Source organism: Mycetomoellerius zeteki, unplaced genomic scaffold (genome assembly GCF_001594055.1).
Source record: "Mycetomoellerius zeteki isolate Tzet28-1 unplaced genomic scaffold, Tzet1.0 scaffold25, whole genome shotgun sequence".
Lineage (NCBI taxonomy): Eukaryota > Metazoa > Arthropoda > Insecta > Hymenoptera > Formicidae > Mycetomoellerius > Mycetomoellerius zeteki.
In genome coordinates, this window is record NW_017257227.1 from 2,327,968 (window position 1) to 2,353,679 (window position 25,712).

A 25,712-nucleotide genomic window follows, 5' to 3' on the forward strand; every position below is an offset into this window, starting at 1 on the left:
TAATATTTAATCAGTAACTTCTTTTTTTTATATGAATCCGCACTATTGATCTTAGAAGAGATAACAATTTTGCGATTTGATGACAAATTAAAAAAATCTTTTGAATTGAAGAATTAGATAATTATACTTTCTCGCGAAGCGCGATATATAGATATGTAGAAGGGTAAGAAATTTAACCGAGCGATCGACTGAGCAATTTTCATCGGTTCTGGGCTGGCTATGTCGCGTTCATGTTACGACGTATATCTCCGGGATTCGAGGCCGGTACGACGCGTTAAGGGTGGTGGCAACGGCAGCCGGTAGGTTACCGCAGAACAGGGCAAAGGAGGCCCTGCGGGCGAAGAGCGAAAGGGCTTCGTCGCTATGGAAACCCTGGCTCTTCGACTACTGTGGGGTGCCTCAAGTTTTTTATGGGCTGAACGATCGTAAGGGTCGGATCTCTAAAAATCGTTACACAGACCTAGATACTCGCCACCTCGCCCCTCCGAGACGGTCGCCCTGTAACACTCGCCACCCTTCCGGTCATGGACCTCACGCAACAGCGTTTTCGCACTACGTTTCGCTAATTAAAAAAAACTATTGAACAATTTTTTACAGTGTTAAATATCATTCTAAATATTCTGCGTTGAAAACATTTATATCTCGCATCTCGTTTTTTTTCTGTTGTGACTGTTTAACTCAGAGGTTTATCTAAGAATTATTCATTTTTAGTGAGAATTAGATATGATTACTTTTTGCGACAACGCAGCAAGTTTTTATCTTACTAGATGCCTCAACAATTTCTTCGACATCTTGACCCAAAATATGCACATATCGCGAATTATTTTAGGTCTATAATTATTTTGTAAGAGCCTTGATTATTCTTACTATAGAGAGATTTAAATATCTTATAATATTTTCTAATTATATACGGCTCTAACAATAAATTTACAATAAGTATGACGAAGTAGATTATATAAATATTTCATAACTTTTAAATTATTTTCAGAATACTCAAAATATCAATGCGATTTATTCTTAATAATCAAATATGCGATATCAAAACGTAGCTTTTTTTACAAATTTTTTAATTTCTTTGTGGCATAAAATTTACGATAATTTTCAGTTTTTAATTTAATATATGCTTATACATTTATGATTGCGCTCTCCATCAAAATGGAGGCAAACATAGTAAATTGACAAAGTTCTAATTAATAATTGTTCTTAATACGTAATTAAAACTTGAAAATTGAATTATTTTCTGTAATTAAATTGTCAAATCAATTTCTTGTTATTTAATAAATGTGTTAGTAAATTTCCCCTCGAATCATTCTTTTTTACATGCTCTAGTCTTCGTAGAGGACATTCGCAGACCGACAGAACTCACTATACGTCGGTCGTACTTGCGCTCGGTGATGGGCAGAAAGGGCATGAGAAGCAATGTAAAGCCCCTGGTGCTCTTGGCACCCTCCGCGACGGTTCCTAGCGAAGGGAGTGGCGCGACGAGGGGGTGATAGCGAAGTACGAGCAAGCGAGCGAGTTCACTTCGAACTATAAAGTATTGACTCGCTCCGTTGTATGGAGAGCACTGTAAGCACCGTGTCTATAATGTTGGCAGACGGCTCTCGGGACTCGCCTCCGTCCGGAAGGAATAACGCGACTTCCGGGAGCGAGGAAGTAAATTTTACCGTGCAACCATCCGAACCGTGGAGCTTTACGCGAGTAACTTTGAATACGTAAAATACCGCTTGCGAAAGATCATGATGCGTACCGATTTTAACCCCTTTTTTGACAGTCTCAGCCCCATTATTTCTAAATTTAGGAAAAAAATAATTTAGATAAAATTACTTTCTTGTAATTTTTAATTTTGTATTTTTCTAATTTGTAATTTTTATTATGCGGTCTTATATTAATTATTTAACCGTTAGTATACACGATAGATCGTTCGTGTCTCGGTCAGTTTACTTTTTTACAGATATACAACAATTATTAAGTGATTCTTATATTATATATTTCAAATCTTTAGAAAATATTTATAAAGTTGTATACTTAAAAAAAAGGAAAAAATAGGAATTGTTATTTAGTATTTCTAGTATTTCAAAGAGAAGAAATACGCAGGACACGAATGAACCCATTGTTTACTAAGGATAAAATATTGCGATATGAGAATAGAAGAAGATTTCGTGAGAATCGAGGTGAGAGTAGATGTTAGGAATAGATGTAGGAAAATTCAATTACAATGTATTGTTCTGATTTTTCCTTCACAACGACCACTCAATTGTTGTACCTTTTTTCGCAATAACGGGAATGTCGGAAAGTTAAGTAGTCGGATATATTGACAGCTTCTCCGTGTGCACGGCAATTACATGCGGCGGTAGTTTTGAGAGAACACAGAGACGCAAACGACCGACAGACTAAACAAAAATAACCGATCGTGGCGTGTTCGTCGCATATGCACGTGCAAAGGACGTCTGGTGTGTGTGCAATACTAGGCGGTGAAGTAGCGGAAGTATATGGCGTACTGTAAACAACTGAGAGACCTAACTGGGCTTATCGAGCTATCCATATTTATCGTCGAGATAGCGTGATATTAATACTATCCTCGAACATATAGTTAAAGTATCGAGGAACTGTCAATGCTGCAGGAAGCAGTTTCGAGATTGTTTATTGAAGAGATATTTTTCACCCTATCGATTAACGTTAGATATTAGCGTTTTAATAATGGCTCTGGTTGCTAAATCCCAATGAAATGATCAGCCTTTTCTTGAACAAATCGCTTTATAAGCTGAATGCAATCTGATGATATTGATATTCGTGCCTCACTTATCGCTAAGTTTATCTATGAATTTTAGAACGCGATAATATTTAATAGTACGAATAATTATATAACTGAGAAAATCAACTTTTTTAAATAATATAATTATTTTCGCTGCATATTTTATATTTCTGTTTTATAATAATTACTGTAAATTTATCTTTATTGTGCTTCCTGCGAGGAGCATTTGAATATCTATTGAATTTTTATGTGTCTACTAAACGAGTTTTGTCTCTCTAATCTATTTTTTATAATTATGATGTACCTCAGTATATTTTGCTCAAATGTTACGCTTTATTCATATGGAATCAATTATAAATGATGCTTCGCAAAAATGAGGAGTATCTGTCACATTAATTCTGCGACATGTTCTCTTCAAGCAAAAGTGACGTTTTCGTTGCATCGATTCGTGTCACGCATTCGTAATTATATCACCGAGTAAATATTCCATGGCACATCGAAATTAACCAGGCGAAATGATTTTTAACGTAATATGACCGAATGAGGATAACGTTCTTACTAGTAGAATATTTTTTAAAGAGTATCGGATTATTTTTACATTATCATTTTATTAACATGTATACTTTGAAAAAGAGATTTTTTAATTTATAAACACACACAATAAAAGTCCATAATTTTTATTCATTTTGTCGAACTGTATATTTTCAGAAATATATCTTGATGCATACCGATAAGTTACATATAACTAATTTATTGAAGAAATTCTGGCAATTTATCGGAAACATGTTTTATGAGAATACATTATATTAGGATTGATTATAATTTATTCGTATTACATCACTTTGGAAGATATAATCTTTCTTCTTGATGTTTATTGCCGATTTATATACATGTATCGATTTTATATTACATTGCTTTTTGTTTCAATTAATTTAACTTTTCTTACATTGATTTTATTTTATATATAACTATATGCGAAATTTTGAACTTAAATCGTTTTACTTTGACCATCGTTTTATCATTTAACTGTTTCAACATTGGAAAACTACCAAGAGGAGAGATTATTGCCTGTTCACATTTCTGTTACTATTCATTGACTGTTACGATGAAAAGAATCTAAATCAAGGATCGAAACGTTTGTACATCTTTCACTTAATATATTGGATATTTCAAAAAGATTGGTTTGACTTTTTACGCATCAAGAACTGCGGAGGCTTACACAGGAATTTTACATTTTATTGATTATAATTCAATCAGTGCTGATACAGGAAAGAAATTTGTTCGGAAATTTTTGAAGAATAAATTTTCTTGTATCCCATACTTTCTATATTATAGATACGTTTCGTTCTTTCGAGAGGCGCAAAGCCGATTGACATTGACACGCGTCAAATCAGTGTTAGGAGAACAAGACAATGATCTGTCAGCATTGATATGGAAGAAACAATAGCTCGACCAAGCGACGATGAAACGCAAGGAAAGGGAAACGCGTGTACGTTGCTCTCGTTTGCAACTCTGACGAATGTCAGCGCGCTGTTCACGTGCGTCATTCCGACGCGCGACGCATTGGTTCCCAAACCGGGGATATGCCTTCCGAAGAAGACTAGAAATATAAGAAAATTTTCAATAACACTTGAGAGAAAAGTGTTCGATATTTGTGATTATAATGACATATTTTATTCTTTCATGATTTAAGCATAAATTTAAGATTAATTGTAATTTTCCGTTTGTGGAATGTATTATAAAGTATATTTGAATAAAAAAATTATATTTCTTTAAACTGATGAAAAATTAAAAAAAATATAAAAATTATAATATGAGCAATAATAAATAAATATTTATTGGTATGTTTATAAATAAATAAGTATTTATTGATATGTTTACACTTGAATTCTATTGAATTATTCATAAAAACTTGTATATAATACATACATGGTGAATGAGATGAATAAATGTATCAAAGTTTTTTGCGATTTGAATCGAGCGAAAGATTGAAAGGTTTGGGAATCCCTGCTCTGGAATGCTGCGCGATATTACGCATCAGTCAAACTCGTGTCGTGACAGATGCAATAATAAACTATAATTACCGTGGAAAATCAAAGTATTAAAAGATTACATTTATCTTGCGTTTATTCGATATCAGCTTTTATAAATGAAATGGATTGTCAGTTTGTAATTCCGACACACGTTGGGCTTCATATTTGACATTTTTTAATCGTACCGTTTGTATTGAAATATAATCCTTATATTTTTATGAAAATTATCCCATAGATGACAAAAAAACTAGACATATAAAATGATTGTACCAAAAGAATTTTTAGATATGCGGAATATATGATCAGATTTAATTTTTGATTTATTAAATATATAGAAACTTTCTACATATATGCGTCTCCTTAAATCACGAGCATTTCCCGAGGATGAAATGAAATGCTGGATGATAAAATGAATATAGAGTTGGCTTGAGAATTGTTTTGTTATGTGTCAGAGAAGGATATGCAAGTGTGAAAGCGAGCGCGGCGAGCGTGGCGAAATAGCTGGCCGTCCGTCCACGCACGTCTGGTCCTCGTCTGCTCGGCCAAGGTCCTTGAACGAAGGTCTATTCTAAAAAAGCTGCACAATTGGATAACCAATCAGCCAGACAGTATCGTATATCAAAGAGCATGTCGAAACGGAATTTACAGACCGTTTATTGTTCCGTTGTGTTGCAATGATTACGATGATTATGTTATATGTATATATAGAATATTCCGTGAAAGTCTGTTTATTTTGTCGCGCAGAAATTATTTGAAAGAGAAACAATTATAAAACTGTGTTATAACGAGAAAATTGACTTGACCAATTTCGAAAGTGGCACTTTTGTTAGAAATTGTAAAGTAAAAAATAAAAGTCACGTAGTCGTAAAAAAATCGTATGCATATAGAATATTCTGTGTAATTGAATAATTTTTATACAAGCTTGGGACGAAACTTATTGACGCAGAGTAATTAATATGCGAGAATCGGAGATGACTTTACGTGCCGTGCATAGCGATGTAACTCGTTAAAATCGTGGCGACTGATGCAACGTGTATGCGTATAGTAGACCTTGAGCCACTATTACACCGGCTGTTTATGTCGTTATGCAATCGAGACGGCTTAGTCTGCACGTATGGAGTTTAACGGAGTAAATAATGCTTTTCACCCGTTACCCCCACGCTCATAAATCCGCATCGGCATTTAAACGTCGCTTTGGCATTTAAACTTCTTACACTCGCGAGTTGCACTTTCACGGAATTCTTTTGCAAGATGCGGTAATTAATGGTGCGTGTAATGAAAAGTCACGCCTCGTCGAGTAAAACCGTTATCTTGGTTTTATGTATATGACGATGCCAATTACATTCGTTCATGTTAAAATAATGGTTCTGTTAAAAACGATTTAAATCGAAACAGTAACTACACGAAATCGGTTATATATTCACAACATGCAATATTTATTGACATATAAATCGATATCAGCGAAATACTCTCATGATTTTGATGTAATCTACACATAGAAATATTTATGTTTTTAAATATTTTTAAAAGTTAAAATACTGAAAAACATAATCTTTCATACAATTGTTACGCAACATCATAGTTACAATGAATGAAACGCTATCGTCTCACTTGCATATTATGTTTAAACTAAAATTTGGTCACAAATAAAAATTAAATAAGATTATTATTTTTATGATTTCCGTGATAAAATGAATATAAGTTTTAGGATATTTTATGTAAGGAACATTAACCGCTTGTTATAAAAAAGCTTAATGATTTTTTCGGAAGAAATTAACGTAATTATGTAGAAAGGGAACGCAAGAAGGTTCTGGCGGGATGATGATCGCGGGGCAGAACTTCATTCTCCGCGACATCATCTTCGAGATGTACGCCACTGTGCATCGCGCCACACCGGCGGTCGGTAGACGTTCATGGCTGGTAGTCCGTAGTCGATAGTCGGTAGGTAGGGAACTGGTGGCTGTGATACTGTTGAGATCTGGGACCAGTCCTAGGGAACTCTGCGAGATCGCTAATTTCGATCCAATTCACGCTCGAGTGACTACGCCCGTTTTTCCGATCTCTATCTTCGTTGATTTATCGCATTCGACCGCTCGGTATGCGATCGGCGTTTCTCTCTTCCTTCTCCCTTTTTTTTCTTTTTCTTTTCGTCTTCGTGCATAGCCTCTGAGAGTCGGAGACGACGACTTCAGTTTCGCTCTTCGAGACGATGACGTGAGCGTGTGCGCGAGAACAGGAATCGCTGGGGCGTGCCTCGTATTTACATTCCGCGGCTGCACTTTCAGTTTTTCTTCTTGCAATCGCGATGCTCCCGCATGCCTCGTCGCGATTTGTCAGCGACGAATTGCACCGTGTTTACTTAAAGTAAAGACGCGTACTCCAAAGGTTCAAGTATAAAGATGCATTCGAGGGACTAATACAAGTTTCTTATTTTTTCAATATTACTTCACGAGTCTTTAATTTTCTTAAGAAAAAAGTCTCTTCCGCATTGCTTGCATTTTTTGCACTTAGAATCGTCGCTTTCTCTCTTTAATGAATATATATTTATCTCGTTTTAAATACAAAAATTTTTGAAGATTTCAAGAAACATAAACAAACATAAAAATACATCACTTATATCCGTTTTTACCAATGTGATTTAATTTAATTTTTTGGTTCAACTAATTTTTAATCTTCATCTTTTTCCCTGGTTCTAAGAATTAGAAAACGATGAAGAATAAGTTGAACCGAGATTAAAATTAATCTACATTGGTACAAACGCATATAGGAAAATATTTCTTCTCTTACTATTACATCTCACGAGTTGCTGCCAGAAGTAAGTTCATTGTAAAATATAAAAAATAAATTTACAGAAAGATTTGCCGAACTCGGAGGCAAAAAAATATCTACTCAATCTACTGTATTATTGTTTACCTCTGTGAAGTTAGCACTTCATGTTTCAAAAAATGAAATTTTCTTATTGTTTAGATCTAACAGTCTACCTTATATAGATCTATGTTGGATCGCGTTTCATCTCGATATCACGATAATTGTCAACGGAAACCCGACTGTCTCGCGAACATCCCGTGTAAGACTACTTGACGTTTAGTGCGAATGTCTATCCGCCGGCCAAGGACGCACTTGTCGACGGCGCGACGCGTAACACCTAGCGCGATAGAGTTACGCGCCGCTAATGTGTGTCACGCGTACGTCGATTGCGTCACGTCAGCCTCGTCGGGGCCGACCCGTCTTCGTCGTCGCGGCAGCAATCCGTCCAGACCGAGATAATCGGTGTCAAGTGCCAAAGGAACGGAACGGTCCCGGAAATTACGATTAATCGTACGGTCATTGTGCGTACAGACGTCCCCGACGCGTAAATCAATCTTTTACGACAAACGGACATGGTTACACTTTTGCAATTAAATTGTATTATTATTATTGTTATGTCGTTATATTTAGTCTCCGTATGCTTTTTCGGAATCTTCTGCATATTATGCGATGTGAATGCTTTATGAATTTATTTTCATATTAAATAGATTGCTCAAAGCAAGAAGGCTTACTCAACTATTATCTTTTATTCATTTCATTAAATCGATATTCTTGAAGAAAAATATTAAAAAATTTTTTTAAACTATATCTATTGAAGAGAGAGTTTTTAATTTGTTTAAAACTATATTTTCGTATTTATGATGTATATCATTTGTGTTACTGATTTTCTGTTGAAAAATCTGATCTTTTAGGAAATATCGATTTAATTCCAAAATTCCGTTTAATTTATTTTAAAAAAAAAACGAGTTTTGTCTGAAGAATGGAATTGTTTCTGAAAAATTTGCAGTGATAGTATATAAAAGGCATATTTCCGAGAAAAATGTCATCTTCCGTCTAGACCTTTTTTAGGGTCTGCCCGACGTCGTGTCATCGCAAGGCGTGATGTATCGTTTCTCGTACAGAGAACAGTAGAAAAACAGTTGGATCTAACAATCCACTCGCATACAACCTTACATTCGTTTTAACAAATATATCATGTTGACATACATGTTGTCTCGTGCTGAAATTGCTAAAGTTGCATTTCAATAGAGACAACGTATAACTATATTTACTGTTGCTAATAGCGAACCGATCTATAGAGCCTTCATCTGCGAAAGATAAGTTAGGATGCACGTGCGCCGAACGCAGTGAACGCGTATAGTTAAACCGGACTAGTCTTCGCCTAGACACTCGACAGACTCGCGCACTCTGCACAATAGTAGGAAGCGCTAAAAATAATCCACCCCGGCTCCACCGCGTTCTGGCCTTGGCCAGCTTCGGTCCTCGCAAGTCTCGCAACCTGACCGGCACTCTCCACGAGCCTTCTCCTCCGCCTCTTCCCCTCTCCACCTACGCATTCCCGCATGTGGACAGCCGCTGCGTGGGCGCGGATCGTTTTTTAGCCTTCCTCGCCGCGGCGGATTGATTAAAAGTTTGCCCCTTTCTTTCGCCGCCTCGCCCGCTCTCTTGCCGCGGTCTCTACTTTACTCTTTACTTGGCAGAGAAAACTGAAAGAAATTCGCCTTTAGCTGCGTCCCGAGTATATCGCTTCTATAAGATGACTAAAAATACAACGAATATGTCACACTTTAAATTGTTTCGCGTGCGTTAGATATAAACAAATAGATTTTCTATATTTGAGGAATTTAACGTGGATGTTTCTTTACTCTCTTTAAATTTTTTGGAGTGGAATCTCACTCTAAAGAGTGAGAATTGAGCCAGTCTTGGAAAAAGGATGGCTCAATTTTTAACCTTTAAGAATGAGATTCATTTTAAAAGTTTTAGACAGTACGTATTAACGAAAGTCCATTAAAGCTTACAACCTTAGCAACTATGGCTATAAAATGCAAGAAGTATGTAAACATGTGTTTTATGTAGACCTGAATTAAAACAGTCATTAATAAAAAGAGAAAATTTTCACAATTGCAGAAAATTAAATGAAACATAAATTGTACAAGGCACATTGCCTCGTAATTAACTCTGGAATGCTACTAATTTTTTTCTTACATTAACACTACTCTGAGTAAAATTCACCCGCATAATTAAGAATTTTTTGTACACTTTTTAATATCCACGTTATAGATTGTAAGGTGCTAGAATAATTAAACTAACACTTTTAATATAAAAAATAAACTTGAATGTTAAACAATTTTATCAAATGTTATTTAAGTTATTAAAATTTTATAGTAATAAAAATACTAAACTCGACTAAATTGCTATACTAAATTAAAAAAAAATGTATGGCTATGAGTGAAAATTTACAGTACCCCGATTCTGTGATTCTTAACGATAGTTCGGTATCGTTTTGTTGCTATTGCGCAGATATTATGTGATAAAAAAGTTACGCAACGACAACATATACCGATACCGAATTGTCATTAAGCGTTTCAGAATCGGGGTACAGGATTAATATATTTTAATATATTTTTTCTACATCTGTTTCTGCATTATTGCATTACAAAAAATGCATTGCGTAAAATTAATCAGAATTTACGAAGTTTATAAGAGTTTTACTAAAACGATATCTATGTAAAATCATACTAAATGAAGGATAAACCGAAAATTACCGTTAAGAATGTTGCGCAGTATTATGCCAACTTCGACGACCATAGATCGTCGTTGAAGAGCGATCATTAAAGATGTTTTAACGAGGAGTCGCGCAGATGGGACAATAGCGGCAGGAATCACGAGGGTCGCCATCTCTTCTCCCCCCTCATCTCTCCCCCTTCTCCACATCTCTATTGGATGCATGCGAGAGGTCTGTTCCGACACTCCCGACTCTCCATCTGCGTGGGTCTCGCTCGGTGCATTCGTCGCAGACTCTGGGAGGGAGACATTAAACCCTTTGCCGCGTGATTTAGTTGACAAAGTAGCGTAGTTACAGTCGTTCGCAGAGACGAGACCGGCTCTAGCCTGAGCCTGCAATGCCGTCTTCGTGGCATCCTGCAAACACTACTGTAACAAACACGGTTGAGAGAAACACGACCCTGCAGGCTATTTTAAACTAAAAAAGTCATTGTTTAAGCGTCTTTCGGAATCCGATATCCGTATTAGTGTTTAGTCTGGCGTCACGTTTCACCGGGTAGCGGACACGCCGTACCGGCTCGTACTGCACGTGCCATTTTCTCGATTTTACTCCTCACATCTCTCTTGTCCGCGACCTGTCTTCGTCGTGTACCACCACCACATCGAGAATTTTGCAATCAGGCATTAATTAAACACTCTTGTGATTGGCACTCTTCGTTGGACGGAAATACTCGCTGTTACTCGCTCCTTTGAAACATCAATCTTGTTCGCTTATAACTCACAAAATATTAGCGGCTTGACGTTTTTATCCGCGAGTAATTGATTTAAAATCTATTGTAGAAGCTGTCATTAAATTAAAAACGATAGAATGCGATAGGAAATCCTATAAAATATCACCAAAAAATTTATGAATGTAATCTGGCATGAATTCTTGAATTATCACTATGTGAGTCTTTCACGAATTACTTTCATAAATCAATATTTTCGAAGTCAAAAGAAATCTATGAGTAGGTATTTTCCATTTAGTGATACAAACATCGTTTTATCTTTCTTGATATCGCAGAGGTGACAAAGATAGAACGTCACTTGTGTCGATTTGTATTACCAAATGGAAAGCACTCAGTGTCTCGTACTTCAGTTTACTGCGAAGATAATGAGCAGTGAGATCGTGCCAGATCGGCGTAGTCTACTTCGCAGTCCCTAACTCGTAGATCACGACGGTGGCGTATTGTCTCTCCCTCTCGCTCGTTACCATCCATGCCTATTATCCGATTCTATTTTCCAATCTATCCTCGTACGAGGCACACCTTGTCTCGTCCAGGCCTGCGCTAGTCTTCTTCTCCAAGTGAATGCAGAGCGATGCGCTCTTTGTCTCGCGGCATTTCAAATAGGCGGCACTCGAGACTCGGCACAAAGAGCGGCGAACCCGTACGGCGGTGATAACAGAGAGAGAGCAAGAAAGCTCAAGATAAGACAGAGGACCCTCATAGCCGCGCCGTTCTACGTCGGTTCATTCCTAAGGGAATATACATACACGGTATGTTGTCGATATCTCGTGTGTTGACTTGAACGAATCTCAAAATCATCATGCCATCGTAGCGAAATTTTTTTTTTATCATTCCAATATTACATAAAGCTTTTAGAGAATTTTATCTATTTTTCGACATTATCATCATTCTTATCGAATACTGATAGATCGATTTCTAAAGATTCTCGAAAGAGACAAGCACAAAATATTTCCAAGAAATAATCGCAAGTACGAATAAAAAAATATTAAAAAAAAAAATACATATATTTTTATCGAGCAATTATTTAACTCCTCTTTTCAACATCCGTAGTTCAACAAACAATCGCAAACTCGTCCTTTCTATCGCGATGCACGCGATACTCGTGGATGCGCTCGGTGAAGCCGCGGAGTGCATACGCTGCGCGCACATACACAGCATCGTGCGCTCGTAGCGAGCAGGAAGGACAGAGAGGGAGAGTCGTTCAAACGAGGGGCCCGCAGCGCCTGGGTTCTGGGCCTCGTCGCGTGTTTTTGCCCCCCGTCTGGCCCCCACCGCGTCTCATCGTTTTTTGTCTGGTGCACCGCATGCTCTGCACAGTTCACCTCGCCTCCTCCTCACCTCGGTCGACGTACCACCTCCTCCACCGCCCCCTTCTCTCTCTGTCAATCTCTCGTCGTGACCGCTCGCACTCTCGCTCGCAATCAGGGCCGGTGTGAGTAGACATTCTCATGACGCTCCGTTTGCAAAGCGTCGATGCTGAATATTTTCGATATTATATCTTATCTTCGATGTAGCAAACGCACAAAACATTTCTTTTGTAGAATATAAATTGCAAATATATGTTCACGGTACTCTCTAAAATCATTGGAGTGAAATTTAACTTTAAAGAATGAAATCTTATTCTTGAAAATTGACAATTGAACCTCTCTTTTAACACTGGCTCATTTGTCACTCTTTGTCACTCTTTAGAATTAAAAATTTAGAATTTTTCATTCCAAAGATTTTAGAGAATATATTTTCATAATTTGTATTAATTCAATTTCTTATAAAAAGAATCGAGAGTTTTTATATTACAATTGAAATATAGGTGTTTACGAGGGCAAATCAATAAGTACCCGTGTTTGAAGACAAGCGGTACTGCTGATGCAAGTTGGCATCGTGTACTACCATTTTTCAAACAATGCCATACAAAATTTCAGAGTGATTCATGGGATAGTTTTGATTCTACAGCAATTCGTAGTGAACGTATTTGGTGTTTTTCGATACAATGGAAAAAGAACAATATTGATCCGTGATTCGCTTTTTAGTTTTGGATGGAAAAATGTGCGAGGAAATAAAAACTTCGTTCAAAAATACTTCATCCAATGTTCAAAAAAATTTCATCCAAAAATAAAAAGCGAATCACGGATCGATATTACTCTTTTTCCATTATGTCGAAAAATACCAAACACGCTCACTACGAATTGCTGTCAAATTAAAATTATAGCATAAATCATTCTGAAATTTTGTATGGCATCGTTTGAAAGAGTAGCACACGATGGTAATGCCAACTTGCATCAGCAACACTGCCTGTTTTCAAACACGGGTACTTATTGATTTGCTCTCGTAAAATTTTATCTAGGAAGAAGAATGCAAAGAAATTTATAAATTATTTGTATTTTTCCAGTTTTTGACTTCACAAGTTTTTCTCTAAATCCCAAGTCAGCAAATGTTTTCCTGAAACTTTCTCTTCCTATCGAGAAGAATCTAATATAAATTTGAAGGATATTGAAACATGAAGCATATCAAAGCCATTTTTTTTAATTGCAGTCGGAACTGGAATTAAACAAATATATTTTTTAAATTAATTTTTATCTTGGAATTGCACGATTTGTACGTGCGTAATAATTTTTCTAAAAAAAAAAAACTTCGGTGTTGCTACCAAAATAATTCGACAATGACACCAATCGTCTCGCATAAGTGAATGAAAAATACTTTATCTAATTTTTTGAAATCTCTTGGTCAAAATTAAATCGCCGATTTGGCGAACGTTCGCGCCGCCCCTGTTCTCAATCTCATCGTCATCGGTCCTTCGCCGCGCCGCATCCGGGCGGTATCTCCCCGAGCCGAGACACGCGCACGGACACGCGTGTCCCTGCCGCGCGGTAGAGAAGGAGAACAAGGAAGCGATGGAGGCCGTCGAACGAAGCCGGAGACCCAAGCTGTTCCGCAGTCGCTAGCGAGAGGTGATTGTCGGGGGAGAAGTACGCGGGGGGAAGGAAGATGCGGTCGTCGGTGCACCTGCCGGCGTTGACGTTCGCGATGCCGAACGGCGATTCGCGATCAGACTGCTCGTACGATGCTCAAAAGGGATCTCAGGATCGCGATGGAAATCCTTTTCATAAGTCTACCAAAATCTTGTGTAATTTCTAGTTATTTCTTAAATCCACCGATTTTTATTAATCCTTTAATAGCATGTGTAAAAATTGTAGATTTTAGTTAAAATACATTATCATTATCTTTTAACGGTCGAATTAATTGTTGAACCATATTGACTTTGTTTTGGGAAACTTTTAATATTGAGATGAGTTAAATATTGAGATTTAAAAAAAAATTGTTTGTCACTAAAATTATTTTATATATGATCAAATTTTTATTTCGAGAATAGAAGTTTAGTAATCGGTGAATTAATTAACTTTATTAATATCAGTAAATATATGTGACTTGTTAAAATATGTGACTTGAGTCTTGTTATGAGAAATTGTTCTTAAAGGAAATTGTATAATATCAGAAGAAAACAAAATCTTGTCACTTTTATTTAATACCTCATTCGGAGTCCAATTTAAATAAATATATCGTGTAATCAAATATTAATTATTGACCAATTAGCCTCTCTAGCAATAGATAAATTTACTATCGTATAGTGTAACGTATGTTTCAAGGTTTATATCTAACTGCATTCTGATGAAATAATATAACATGATGACTTTTGCACGACGTTCTTCGTACAATGCGCGAAATGTATCTTTACTAGTACGATTACGCTCTCGAGTCCTTGGCACTAACAAGATTGCGGAAAATGACATCTAATCATTTCCACGTGTCAATGATTTGTGTGTTGACTCGACAAACTGCACGCAGGGCATTACTCGCGTTTAAGTTCTAACAAGACTTGACATCACGCATGATTCAAGGAGACAGATGATATCTTTATGCTTTTATATAGTTCATTTCTATAAGTAAAAAGCTTATCTTTTTTATTTGCATTACCATTTAAAGTATGCCAATCTCATTTATGCATAATGCATTATTAATGATTTTATTACTGATTTTATTACATTGATAGATATACATGTACATAATTAAAATATGCCGCATGGATTATACGAAAAGGATGACGTCATATTCTTAATTAATGAAGTTTTAAATTAATTGTAATTAAGGTGATGCTGGAGCCACCTGTATTATCGTTAAAACTAGCGTTTTTGACGTTTTTTGTTCCTATCGAATTTCTTCATAGTGGTTTCACGGAATAAAAATTCTTTTTCCACGATTAAAATATACATGCTTAATGTACTTGTCGCTGGTGTATTTTGTGTTCAAAGACGGAAAAAATAAAAAATTACAGATTTCTTTATCCATTTTTATCTCAGTATGGCGACCAACGCTGAAAGTAAAATGGATAAAGAAATCTGTAATTTTTTTATTTTTTCCGTCTTTGAACACAAAATACACCAGCGACAAGTACATTAAGCATGTATATTTTAATCGTGGAAAAAGAATTTTTATTCCGTGAAACCACTATGAAGAAAAATATGTATTTTAATTAATTTAAAACTTTATTTATTTATATATATTTATACTATTTAAAAAATTTTCATGAAATAATACGACGCAGAAAAAATGTAAATATTCCAGAGAGATTATGTCTTCGAGTATCAATAACAACTCACCGACGTTTTTTCACATCCTTTAAATATTCATTTTCACATTAACGATAGCATTATCTTTCTGCTTCGTCTCTTTAAAAAATCACGACAGTTGCGACACGTATAACAGATAAATGCAAAAGTTACGATGATTTACATACGACGGAGTTTCCGATCTATTGACCAATCGCGGTATCCGATTTCCGGTTACAGTGGGTGCGAGCGGCTACATCGTCTCGGCGGCGCTCGTGCTGATAGTCGGAGCACTGGTGGGTGTCCTGGCGACGATATCGCGTCATCTTCATCATCGTCGGCTGTTGGTGCATGAGCCGGTTCCTCCCGGCTCTGCTTCCTCCGCTTCTGCCTCCATTCTCCATCACCATCATCGGCATCATCATCATCGTCACCGTTATCGTCGTGAGGAGCCACCGCCGCCGCCGTTACAGCGTTGTCTTCTACTACAAGATCATTATCGTTATCCTGATACACCCGTGAGTACCATCTGATCATTGAGAATACGTGAAATTTTGAGAAATTACGTTTTTACGAAGAATGTAGAAAAACTTGATTTCAGTGAATATATGAGTAGGTATACATCGCGACATTGGTATGGTTAAAGGACGAAAAATTATACAATTAAAAAATATTTATTTCTATACGCGCGCGCTGTTGAAATATCTAACATTGGGGAACATTAAGACAAATTTATTATGATAACCAGGAGAATTAGCAATACATTGCGTTACTGATGAATTTATATGCAGATTATCACATATATCTCGAAGCTGTTGGAAATAAAACCGAAGCACACTTCCGCATATTCGTTGAAACTGTATACGTCGTACTAATTTTAGCAGACTTGACCGAGTTCGTCGAATAGCTTCTTTACAAATAACGGCTCGAACGAGTCGCGACAAACGTCGTATCCCCCGCATTCTCCCCGGAACAATTCTCTCTTTCTCATTATTTTCTGTCGCATTTCTCTGAACAATCACAATCCGGTCTCATTACACATTCCTGATATCACGCGTCACGAATCGAAAAGACACGCGCGCTATCGTCAGCGCTTTTTTTTCTTTTCCCTTTCTCATCAGGCAATAGACAGTTACGCGGAGGTCAGAATGAGAGGGGGAGGCGAGGAAGTGCGATTTCCTATCCAGCGGAGGTGGTTATCGACACTGTCGACCTTCAACCAGATTATTACATGATTCGTGGAATGTCGAAGGCTATTCAAGAAAAAGCTTTTGATATCTAATCTCGGCAGCTGGTCGGCCGCATCACAACGCGGCACAGCTGCATCTATCCAATGCGTCCGTTTTTTTCTTGTCTCTAGAAAAATGGACCACGCTCGTGGCCATACATAACTTCTCGTTCGTCCACTTTTTCTTCTATTTCTGTGCCTTGATTCAATTATTTCAAACGCTCGATAACGTGCGACAACGAAGTGGATCTAGGACGAGCATGATTCACAAGATTCCACTGCAGCCGTAATCGATATTATGGTTTTTCGTTGCGAGTTTCCAGATAAAGACCTTGTGAAGCGTTGCTATATTTCATAGAGTAAATTCCTTGCGTGTGTAACTTAATACGATATAATTTATTAATAACTTTAATTTACTCTCGTTGAAACTATTTAAGATATTAATTCTGAATTTTTAATCGTAAAAACTCGATGAAATAATTTTACTATACCCTACCTAAATTGAAAACTATAATAATGGTTACGAGAAAAATATTTAAAAATATGTTTCCGAAATATATTTATGTTTATACCTCGGTTTATTCAATCTTATTTAAGAAACGTTTTGAGAGAATATCTATTAAATATCGATGATTTTAATCCTTAGTACATTTCCTTAGGGAATAGTCACCTGGAATGTTTTTATGTCCCAGCGATGAAAAAACGTGAATTGTTATACAAAATTGTTAATTAACATTCTTTTTTAATAATTATTCTTTATGGATCTTTAAATGTGCGACTCCATTGAAAACTCACATCACAATAAAGAAAAAGCATCATATTAATTAAAATCTTTACTTTTTAGAAACTATCACTATTAATAACCTATTTAATGTGTTTACTTCTTTTAATATTTTTTCAATTTTTTTTCTGTTTATTTTCTTCAGAAAATTGTGATTAAATCCATATCCATGTTTTCAAATACTAATAAATCGGAAAATAATCAAGAATATACAATATGTTGTTAATAATAGTGATTTTAATTGGGATGTAAAAATATGCCAGGTGATCGTTTACGTAAAAAAAGACCGAGTAACTATTCTCGGGTTAATGACCAATTTTTCATTCACGAAACGTTGTCTGAACATCCTCTAAACAATTTTCCTACGGGTAAGTGTTACAATTTGCATAAGCAGCGTAATGCGTCAGTACGTTTCACGACGTATCGTCCCGATGATGAGAGATACCGAATCTCAGCATCGATCGGTGGCGGAGCCCTTTCCTTGGCAAAGCCCCGAGGGTACGAGGACGTCGACGGTGCGTCCACCGCGCGCTTCGGTTTCCATCGGCATCGGGCGATGGGGAACTTAATTTGGAAGTTACCGGTCCCGTGATTACGTCGAGGAGAGTCGGCGGAAGTTTCATCCTCCTTCTCGTCTGCGAGACGTTGCGATGCGTTTCGTACAGCCGTCACGCCTGCCTCCTTTCCGCCGCCACCGCGACGCGGACCATTGTTATTCTAGATTGCATCGCAAATTAGATTACGGCGTAGTACGGGTCCGCCCTTATTCCCACGCGCGCCGACGCCGACGACGACTCTACGCTGCTCTACGCTCTTTGGCGGAGGCCGAGAAGATGCGGCTTCCTTTGCTCCTCTCGTTCGCGTATCTTCCCGTCCTTATCTCGCCCCCGATCCGCGCCAGATTGCAGCACACACGAGCCGCCGCCTTCTTCGCGTGCATACAGATGCTCCGAGCGACGACGCGACTTAGGAATGCTATGACTGCAATGTCGAAAATTTACCCAAAGAGATCCTTTCTTTCTGATATTCTCTTGGCGGAACTTTGGCTGTTGAAAATTTTAAACTGGATAATTTACAGAAATTTTACTCTCTAAATCTGAATCAGTGGATGTACTCACTGATTTTCCAATGGCATACTTGACACTGAATAATCGGTGAAATTCAACTGAAAAAAAAAAAAAGTGTTTGAATTATGTAATTGAAATACTGATATTTGCACATCAGTTCCAATATCATATATATTTAATTTATACACTGAAACAAAGTCGAGAACAAAGTTAACTAGGTTAGGACTTCCATTGATTTTCTGATTGAATTTCACTGTAAATTTACTGATTGCCAGTGGCATAATTGGGATTGATGTCAGTGATTAGCCACTGATTCAGATTTATAGAGTATATTTTTGTATACGATATAATTCTCTAGACGTGATATATGTAAAATCGATCGGTATATTAAAAGCAAATTAATATTTGCTTCTTTGGTTATAACGTTTTTCTGCTATTTTTTTTCTAAATTAAAGCACCTTTTCTGTAATTCTTAACGACAGCGTCGATGTTATTATAATAATACAGAGTAGGTTGTATACATGGTAAAAGAGCTGCGCAATGACAATCTTGATACTGTCGTTAGAATGAAAAAATAAGAGCTTTAAAATGTAGCAACAAATATTTATCTTGCTGTCGAGATCTTACTATGACAAAAATAATGGTCAAATTTTCTAAATTAATAATAGTCAAATTTTTAATTATAGAACACTGTTACATTTTAACGCAATTTTATTTGGATTCGCTCTCGAACTTTTTGCTCCAATTTCATTACTTACATTGAATATATCACTCTCTTAAATTATTTTATCTATTTGGAATAGTAGTAACTAACAATATAGTGGATCAATATCGTTCGGTAATAACAACGGTGATTAAATTAGCTGGTGTCAAATTTTATTAAAGAAAGTTTAAAAGCAGTTTGTTAATTGACGTCTTTTCGGTGCTTTTTCGAAATGCGTACTTATTTGACCTTCTGGCCGACCTTCCCAGTCCAAGATAGTAAAGCTGTTGACTGTAGATAGTCGACCGTAGAAGAGAGAAGAGATCAGTCGGGTTAGGAGTAAATATTATGTCTAGCATTTTGCTGCAGTAGTCTCCGGTTACTCCTTCGCTATTGTTTTTCTCGTTTTATCTTGCACTCTTTTCTTTGCAGAAAAAATGTCGCAAAAAGATTGATAAAACATTTCAAATTGATTTCTTTCCTTCTTTTAGACGCTATTCATAATAGTTTGCGAAACGTTTCCTGTTTATAACTATCTCGATTCTGTCTAGTTATTATTTCGATCGACATAGCATCATCTATTTACGCTTTCATTATTATTATAGATGAAGTGATAGAACAGCTGATCAAATAAGCTGTTCAATAGTGGAGCAAATGAAACCAGATCACGGTACTTTAATAAAATAATAGAAATATGTTATACATGTATAGACAATGTTGTCGCAAAACTGAAAATCAGGAAAGTGTTAAGAAAATTGAAAACACTCAGGAAAATCAGGGAAAAGTCAGAGAATTTTGCAAAGTTTTCTATAAAATTAAAATCCTTGGCTTTAAAGAAGTTTAATATGCGTACATCACACCTTCGCAATTTTAGAATACCTACTATCAACTTAACAATTAAATGCAAACAATGCCAGCAACATTAATATCTAATAATTTACATTGCTATGTTAAATTGATCTCTAAAAAAAATTCGGCGGTTTCCAAATCAGGATGAAAATACAAAAAAATTTTAAATATTATTAAAAGCATCAGGGAAATTCTGATATTTTAGGATGAAGAACCAATTCTGAGAATAAAAAATAAGAGACTGAAAGAGATCTTGAGCAATATAATTGGTAACGATTTCGGTTTTACTAAAAGTGAACCAAGAAATTAAGATTAATCGAACGGATTAAAGAATTGAACGACACACCGGCATTTTCTATTACACGGCTGCGCTTCGCTTAATCCTGTGGAAAATGCCGGCGTTTCGTAACCATATACGACGACATCGGATAGTGGTGTTTATCCACCGTCGCGTCGTCGCCGATGGCGTCGTGGGGGCATCGCGGAGAGAGGATGCACCCTAAACCACTGCGACGCCAACGAGATGCGACGCGACGCGTCGCGTCGCGACCCGACCCGACCCGACGCGACGGACGTTACGCGTTCGCTATGCGAGTCGCTATGTAAACCCCGCAGATCAAGCGGCACCGGGGTTTCCCCCGGTAACGTTAAGCTCGCGCTCGCGAGCGGGGAAGCAATGACCTGATTTGCAATTTATTACGTTTGGGCGTCGTCCAAGTACGGCGCATTGGCGCCGCTGTCAAATCGGCACGGCTGCCGATCGACGCGCACAACACTGCGAACGCTTTCACGTAAAAAAAAAAACAAAAGAACGAGCTGTGTAAAAAAAAGAGAGAGCTAACACGCGTACCAACTGGCGGGAAAAACAACCGGGAGAGACAAGTAAGCAAATAGAACCGCGTATGTTCCGCGCGAAACGGTACGCCCCGAATTCCGACATGGGCCGCAAAATCGCGGATCGAGATTCCTGGTCATGTTTCCGCCGTAGTGTAACGTGTCGGTGAAGTAAACATGTCAAGCGTGACACATGTCGTGACAAATCGTTTAGTTGAAACGTTTCGATCCGTGACCGTTGGAATTGCTTGTTCACGCAAATTAATTTCTTGGCTCACATTCAGAACTATGAAATCATTATCAGTTAGATTGCTCAAGATCTTTTTCAGTTTCCAATTTTTGCTCTCCTATACACATTTTTATGTAACACATTTCTATCATTTTATTAAAATGATTAGAAGATTCTTGTTATGAGAAATCAGCGATAATAGTTTGCTGACAAGTTTCTGCTGGGATGGAAAGATGGACTTAAATTCTACAAACAAGTGAGAATGAGGTCAACGAGCTTGAGACGCCGACGTATAAAATAACGTTGTCCAGACTCGCTAAGTGGCATTCGTACAGTACCTACCTACTTTCCGCAGCAATCGGTTACAAGCTATTGATATTTTGGGAACGAATAGCGGTTCGTGAGCGGCACCCATATGTCATGGGGATTTGTAGCTCGCGGGTGGAACTAGAATATATGCCCGATGACGTAACGACAACCGCCCGCCAGTGACGCAACGTCACTCGCGATAGCGCGACGAAGGCCATGATACGCGATCAGATCGTGCCGCACGTGTTTCTATTACCTTTTCCGGGAAATAACGATGTCTAGACTTAAGTGTGAATCATCGTCCGCCGATGCAAACACAGTAGCAGTAGGTAGTCGAGATAAATCGTGACGATGATGAGACCATGGCCATAAAGTGCCGTGACCCGCGAATTAAAAGCGCTGACGCTATGACACTTAAGAGTGTCTCTTTGATTTGTTGAGAACAAAGAAAGATACATTCCTCTAATGGTGAGGTCGGGATGACTCTGCAGCTTCGTCAGCCAAAGTGTGTTACTGCAATTATTTAAAGTCAGTTAATAAATTCTATTGTATTTTTTTGCTTGAACTGAAAAATGTAGGATTCATTCAAAAATATCAAGACCCGCTTTGATCGAATGTGACCTTTTTCGCTTATATTTGTTCATCTATAAATAAACAGAGGAACAAATTTCATGTCATTTTATTATTTTATGTGGCTTGTTGAATCTGTTGAATTATTCGGAAACGTTTTATTTTTTATTTTCTAAAGATCGCAGTATGTAATTAAGGAGTTAATTGCTATATATATAATTAAGGAGTTAATTACTATTCCGAAGAGTTTGGGGCAAAACGAAGGGAATTTGGACCGAAGCTACGCCAATGGTTGACGGCTACGCGCACGTGCTAACCGCGACATAACTACGCGAGCATCGTCACGTGCTGACGTCATTATCCATGGCACACACCGATACCGAAAGCGGTGTCGACCGTGTCTACGCGACGTCGAGTCGCGACGAAAGCATAAGGGCTTGCGTTTCGTGTGAAAAATCTAGGTCGAGTCGGTAATAAAACAACATCTTCATCTTATTGCGTAACATAAATGTCTACATTTCTTTCACATTTTCGCTAAGCGTCGCTAAGCTAAGAAATATATAACTGTTTCTAATCTTGTTTACATATAATGAAACAAAAAAAAAAGAAGAAAATTTCTCTCTAGCTTTTATAGTTTTTTTTAAACCTACAGAGCAGGTTATAAATATTTTCAAACTCGCTCGACTAAAAAAGAAAAGAAGTCTAAATGTATAAAAAGAATCCTGAAACTGAAAAAGATTTCGATAATACCGTAACCCGGAGCTACCTCGTGACATAACAACTTTTTTTTATTTGTTTACGCATACATCTGTTTGTGCCAGCAATTTAATATGTCAACGTGTTACACGATTAAAAAAGAGAAATGCCGTCTCGCCGAGTCATCTGCGTTACAATGTGTCTCCGTTTAACGGTAAACGTTCATCGCGACATCACACAAATATTTACACTTGTGTCGCAAGAAAGAACGCACATTGCAACGATGAAATGAGCCAACGATATTTTACTTCCCACTCGATCAGAAATAAACCTTACGAGTGACATTAATTCCAACAGCTCGAAAATAATTCCGACATAACAGAAATTCTCAAAATTGTGGAAAGTCGAGAATTGAGAAAACAATAATTTTTCTCTTTTTTCTCTGTCTCTCTTTCTCCCTCTTCCTCTCTCGTCGTATTCTTCCCTTGTCGCGATATACGCCAGGTACCTCTCGTAAAATGTTCCACATAACGAACTCTTTTCGATTATCTCCCGTATAAGTGCCTTGCTACATTAGCCAATATATCGACTATCCACCGCCGCCGGTACGGGTGGCAACCCGATTTCCCTATCGACTTTCCCGTTCTCTTGTGACGGCGACCCTGACCCAACGACGCGCCCGTCCTTCATAGGCGAGCCAAACATCCAACCAACCACCAACCGCCCTTCGAATCGACCACCCGACGAGCCTACGACGGGCGTGCGCTCGCGGCGATGTTGATTTTGATCGGTCTCGAGGCTGTTTGCAGGTAACCCTCGGATACGACCAATACGACCTACTTTTCTCTCACGCTATATAGCGACATGCCGCGCCGCGAAGGGTGGCGAGCGTTACGTAGAGGTCGTCTGCCAAGGGTGTTACCCTCTTGTAGTAACTTAGTAAGAGCGAAATATTAGTCTTACGAATTTTCTTTTCAATTTAATATTCAATTTATCATATGTATCTTTAATTAATAATATTTTTCAGAAACTCAAAATAAATCAATACGGGCTAACACAGGATATTTGTGTTGTAAAATATATATTAATAAATAAAGTGCAATTAATGTATATTAATTAAAAAGTGCAATTAATTTTGACCCTGTTTCTGGGTCATATTATAATATTTTTATCTCTTTAATATCGTGTATAATATATTGAACATCTTGTATGATATATTGAATTTTTATACCAGATCTTTATTACATTTGCAGCGATAAAATGTGATTATCAAATAACAAGTGTGCAAGTATGCACGCATGTATTTATTCATCTTTTTTACCCCGTTCTTACATATCAAGATAATCATAAATTTGATATATATTTGTCAGCCAATTTAAAGATAAATCGCGAATAATTAACTTTCGGACGAAAATATATATCGTTGAGATTCCATCACACAATTTACATTGTATTTACATAAATTATATATATATATAACTAAAAATCCTCCAATTATAATACATAAGTACTTATTTGTTTGCAAATTATCTATTTCTTTGGTAGCAATTAATCATTACTTCATGAAATGTATTTCTTCTCTCAGAAATTACATATTTCCGATTAAATATTTTTGATAAATACTGATTAAAGCTTAAGGATTAAATGATTCAGAAAGAAAACGATGATGGTTGTGTATTATCGTCGTTATCGATTCTTCAGTAACCGTACATTGTTAAATCTATAGTATCAAATTTAACTTAACGTGAGTCGCCACTGCTCCTACTAAATATATCATTATTTTTTACCGAAACGATAGTTAAATTTGACACTATATAATATCAAATTGACACTGTATAGGGTCAAATATAACCATTGTTTTAATATAAAATAACGATTGAGTAGAAGCAGTGACGACTCGTTAAGTTAAATTTGACACTATAGATTTAACAATGTATATTTCTACTCCCGGAGAATTAATTCGAATCTTCGCATTCGAATCTTTGCAAGTCGATATAGCTTGCGAAGTGAGAGACGAGACTAGCCGTGAGAAGCGCAGGACAGACCGCGGACCGCAAGCCACGTCTGCGGTCTTTCCGGCGGCGATCGCTCTCTGGCTACTTTTCAGATTCGCCCGTTTCCTCTTTGTTTCTCTCTCTTTCTCTCTCTCTCTCTCATACACATTGTTCTAAGCCCGCACCCGCCGCATTTATCGATCGCTTCATGTCGGAGTTCCGGGCAACGAATTAAGCTGCCGACTATGAAAATGAGCAATCAACAGCGCTCTGTAAAAGGCGATTATAGTAGAGCTACAAAGTAAAAATTCGATCGCGCGCAGTAAAACATGGCCGAGGATAAAGTTCATTTCTTTAATTTGCATACATTTGGAATTTTCTATAGTTCTTGTGGTATAAACACGTAAAATTACTCGTTATATTGGCAGTTTTAATATTGCAAAATAACAATTATAAACTGAAGCAAAAAATACAAGATAAAAATACATGTTAAGAAGATAATAGAATTGTAGATTGAGTTAAGAATGTTTTAACTGTATAATATCAGCTAAAATTAGCAAAAAAATTTTGGCCGTGAATATGTTTTATAACTGCAAAAAATAAAACAAGTAATTAGATTTATAATGGCTTATGCACCGCAATAATTACATTTTGCTGTAGTTCTAGACAAATAACTTTTAAGCGAGTAAGTTTCGAGGATTCATATAAACTTTTGGATGAATATTCATTAGAATTTTATTAAT

At 37.0% G+C, this 25,712-nt stretch overlaps 1 protein-coding gene across 1 annotated transcript in view; it reads left to right on the forward strand.

The window, feature by feature from the left end:
- Positions 1-25,712, forward strand: part of LOC108723783 (Transport and Golgi organization 8) — a 73,736-nt gene that overhangs the window by 4,162 nt on the left and 43,862 nt on the right. Inside the window, exon 2 of the mRNA XM_018449741.1 lies at positions 15,950-16,227. Coding sequence (XP_018305243.1) covers positions 15,950-16,227 — 278 coding nt within the window. The remainder of the gene's footprint in view (positions 1-15,949; positions 16,228-25,712) is intronic.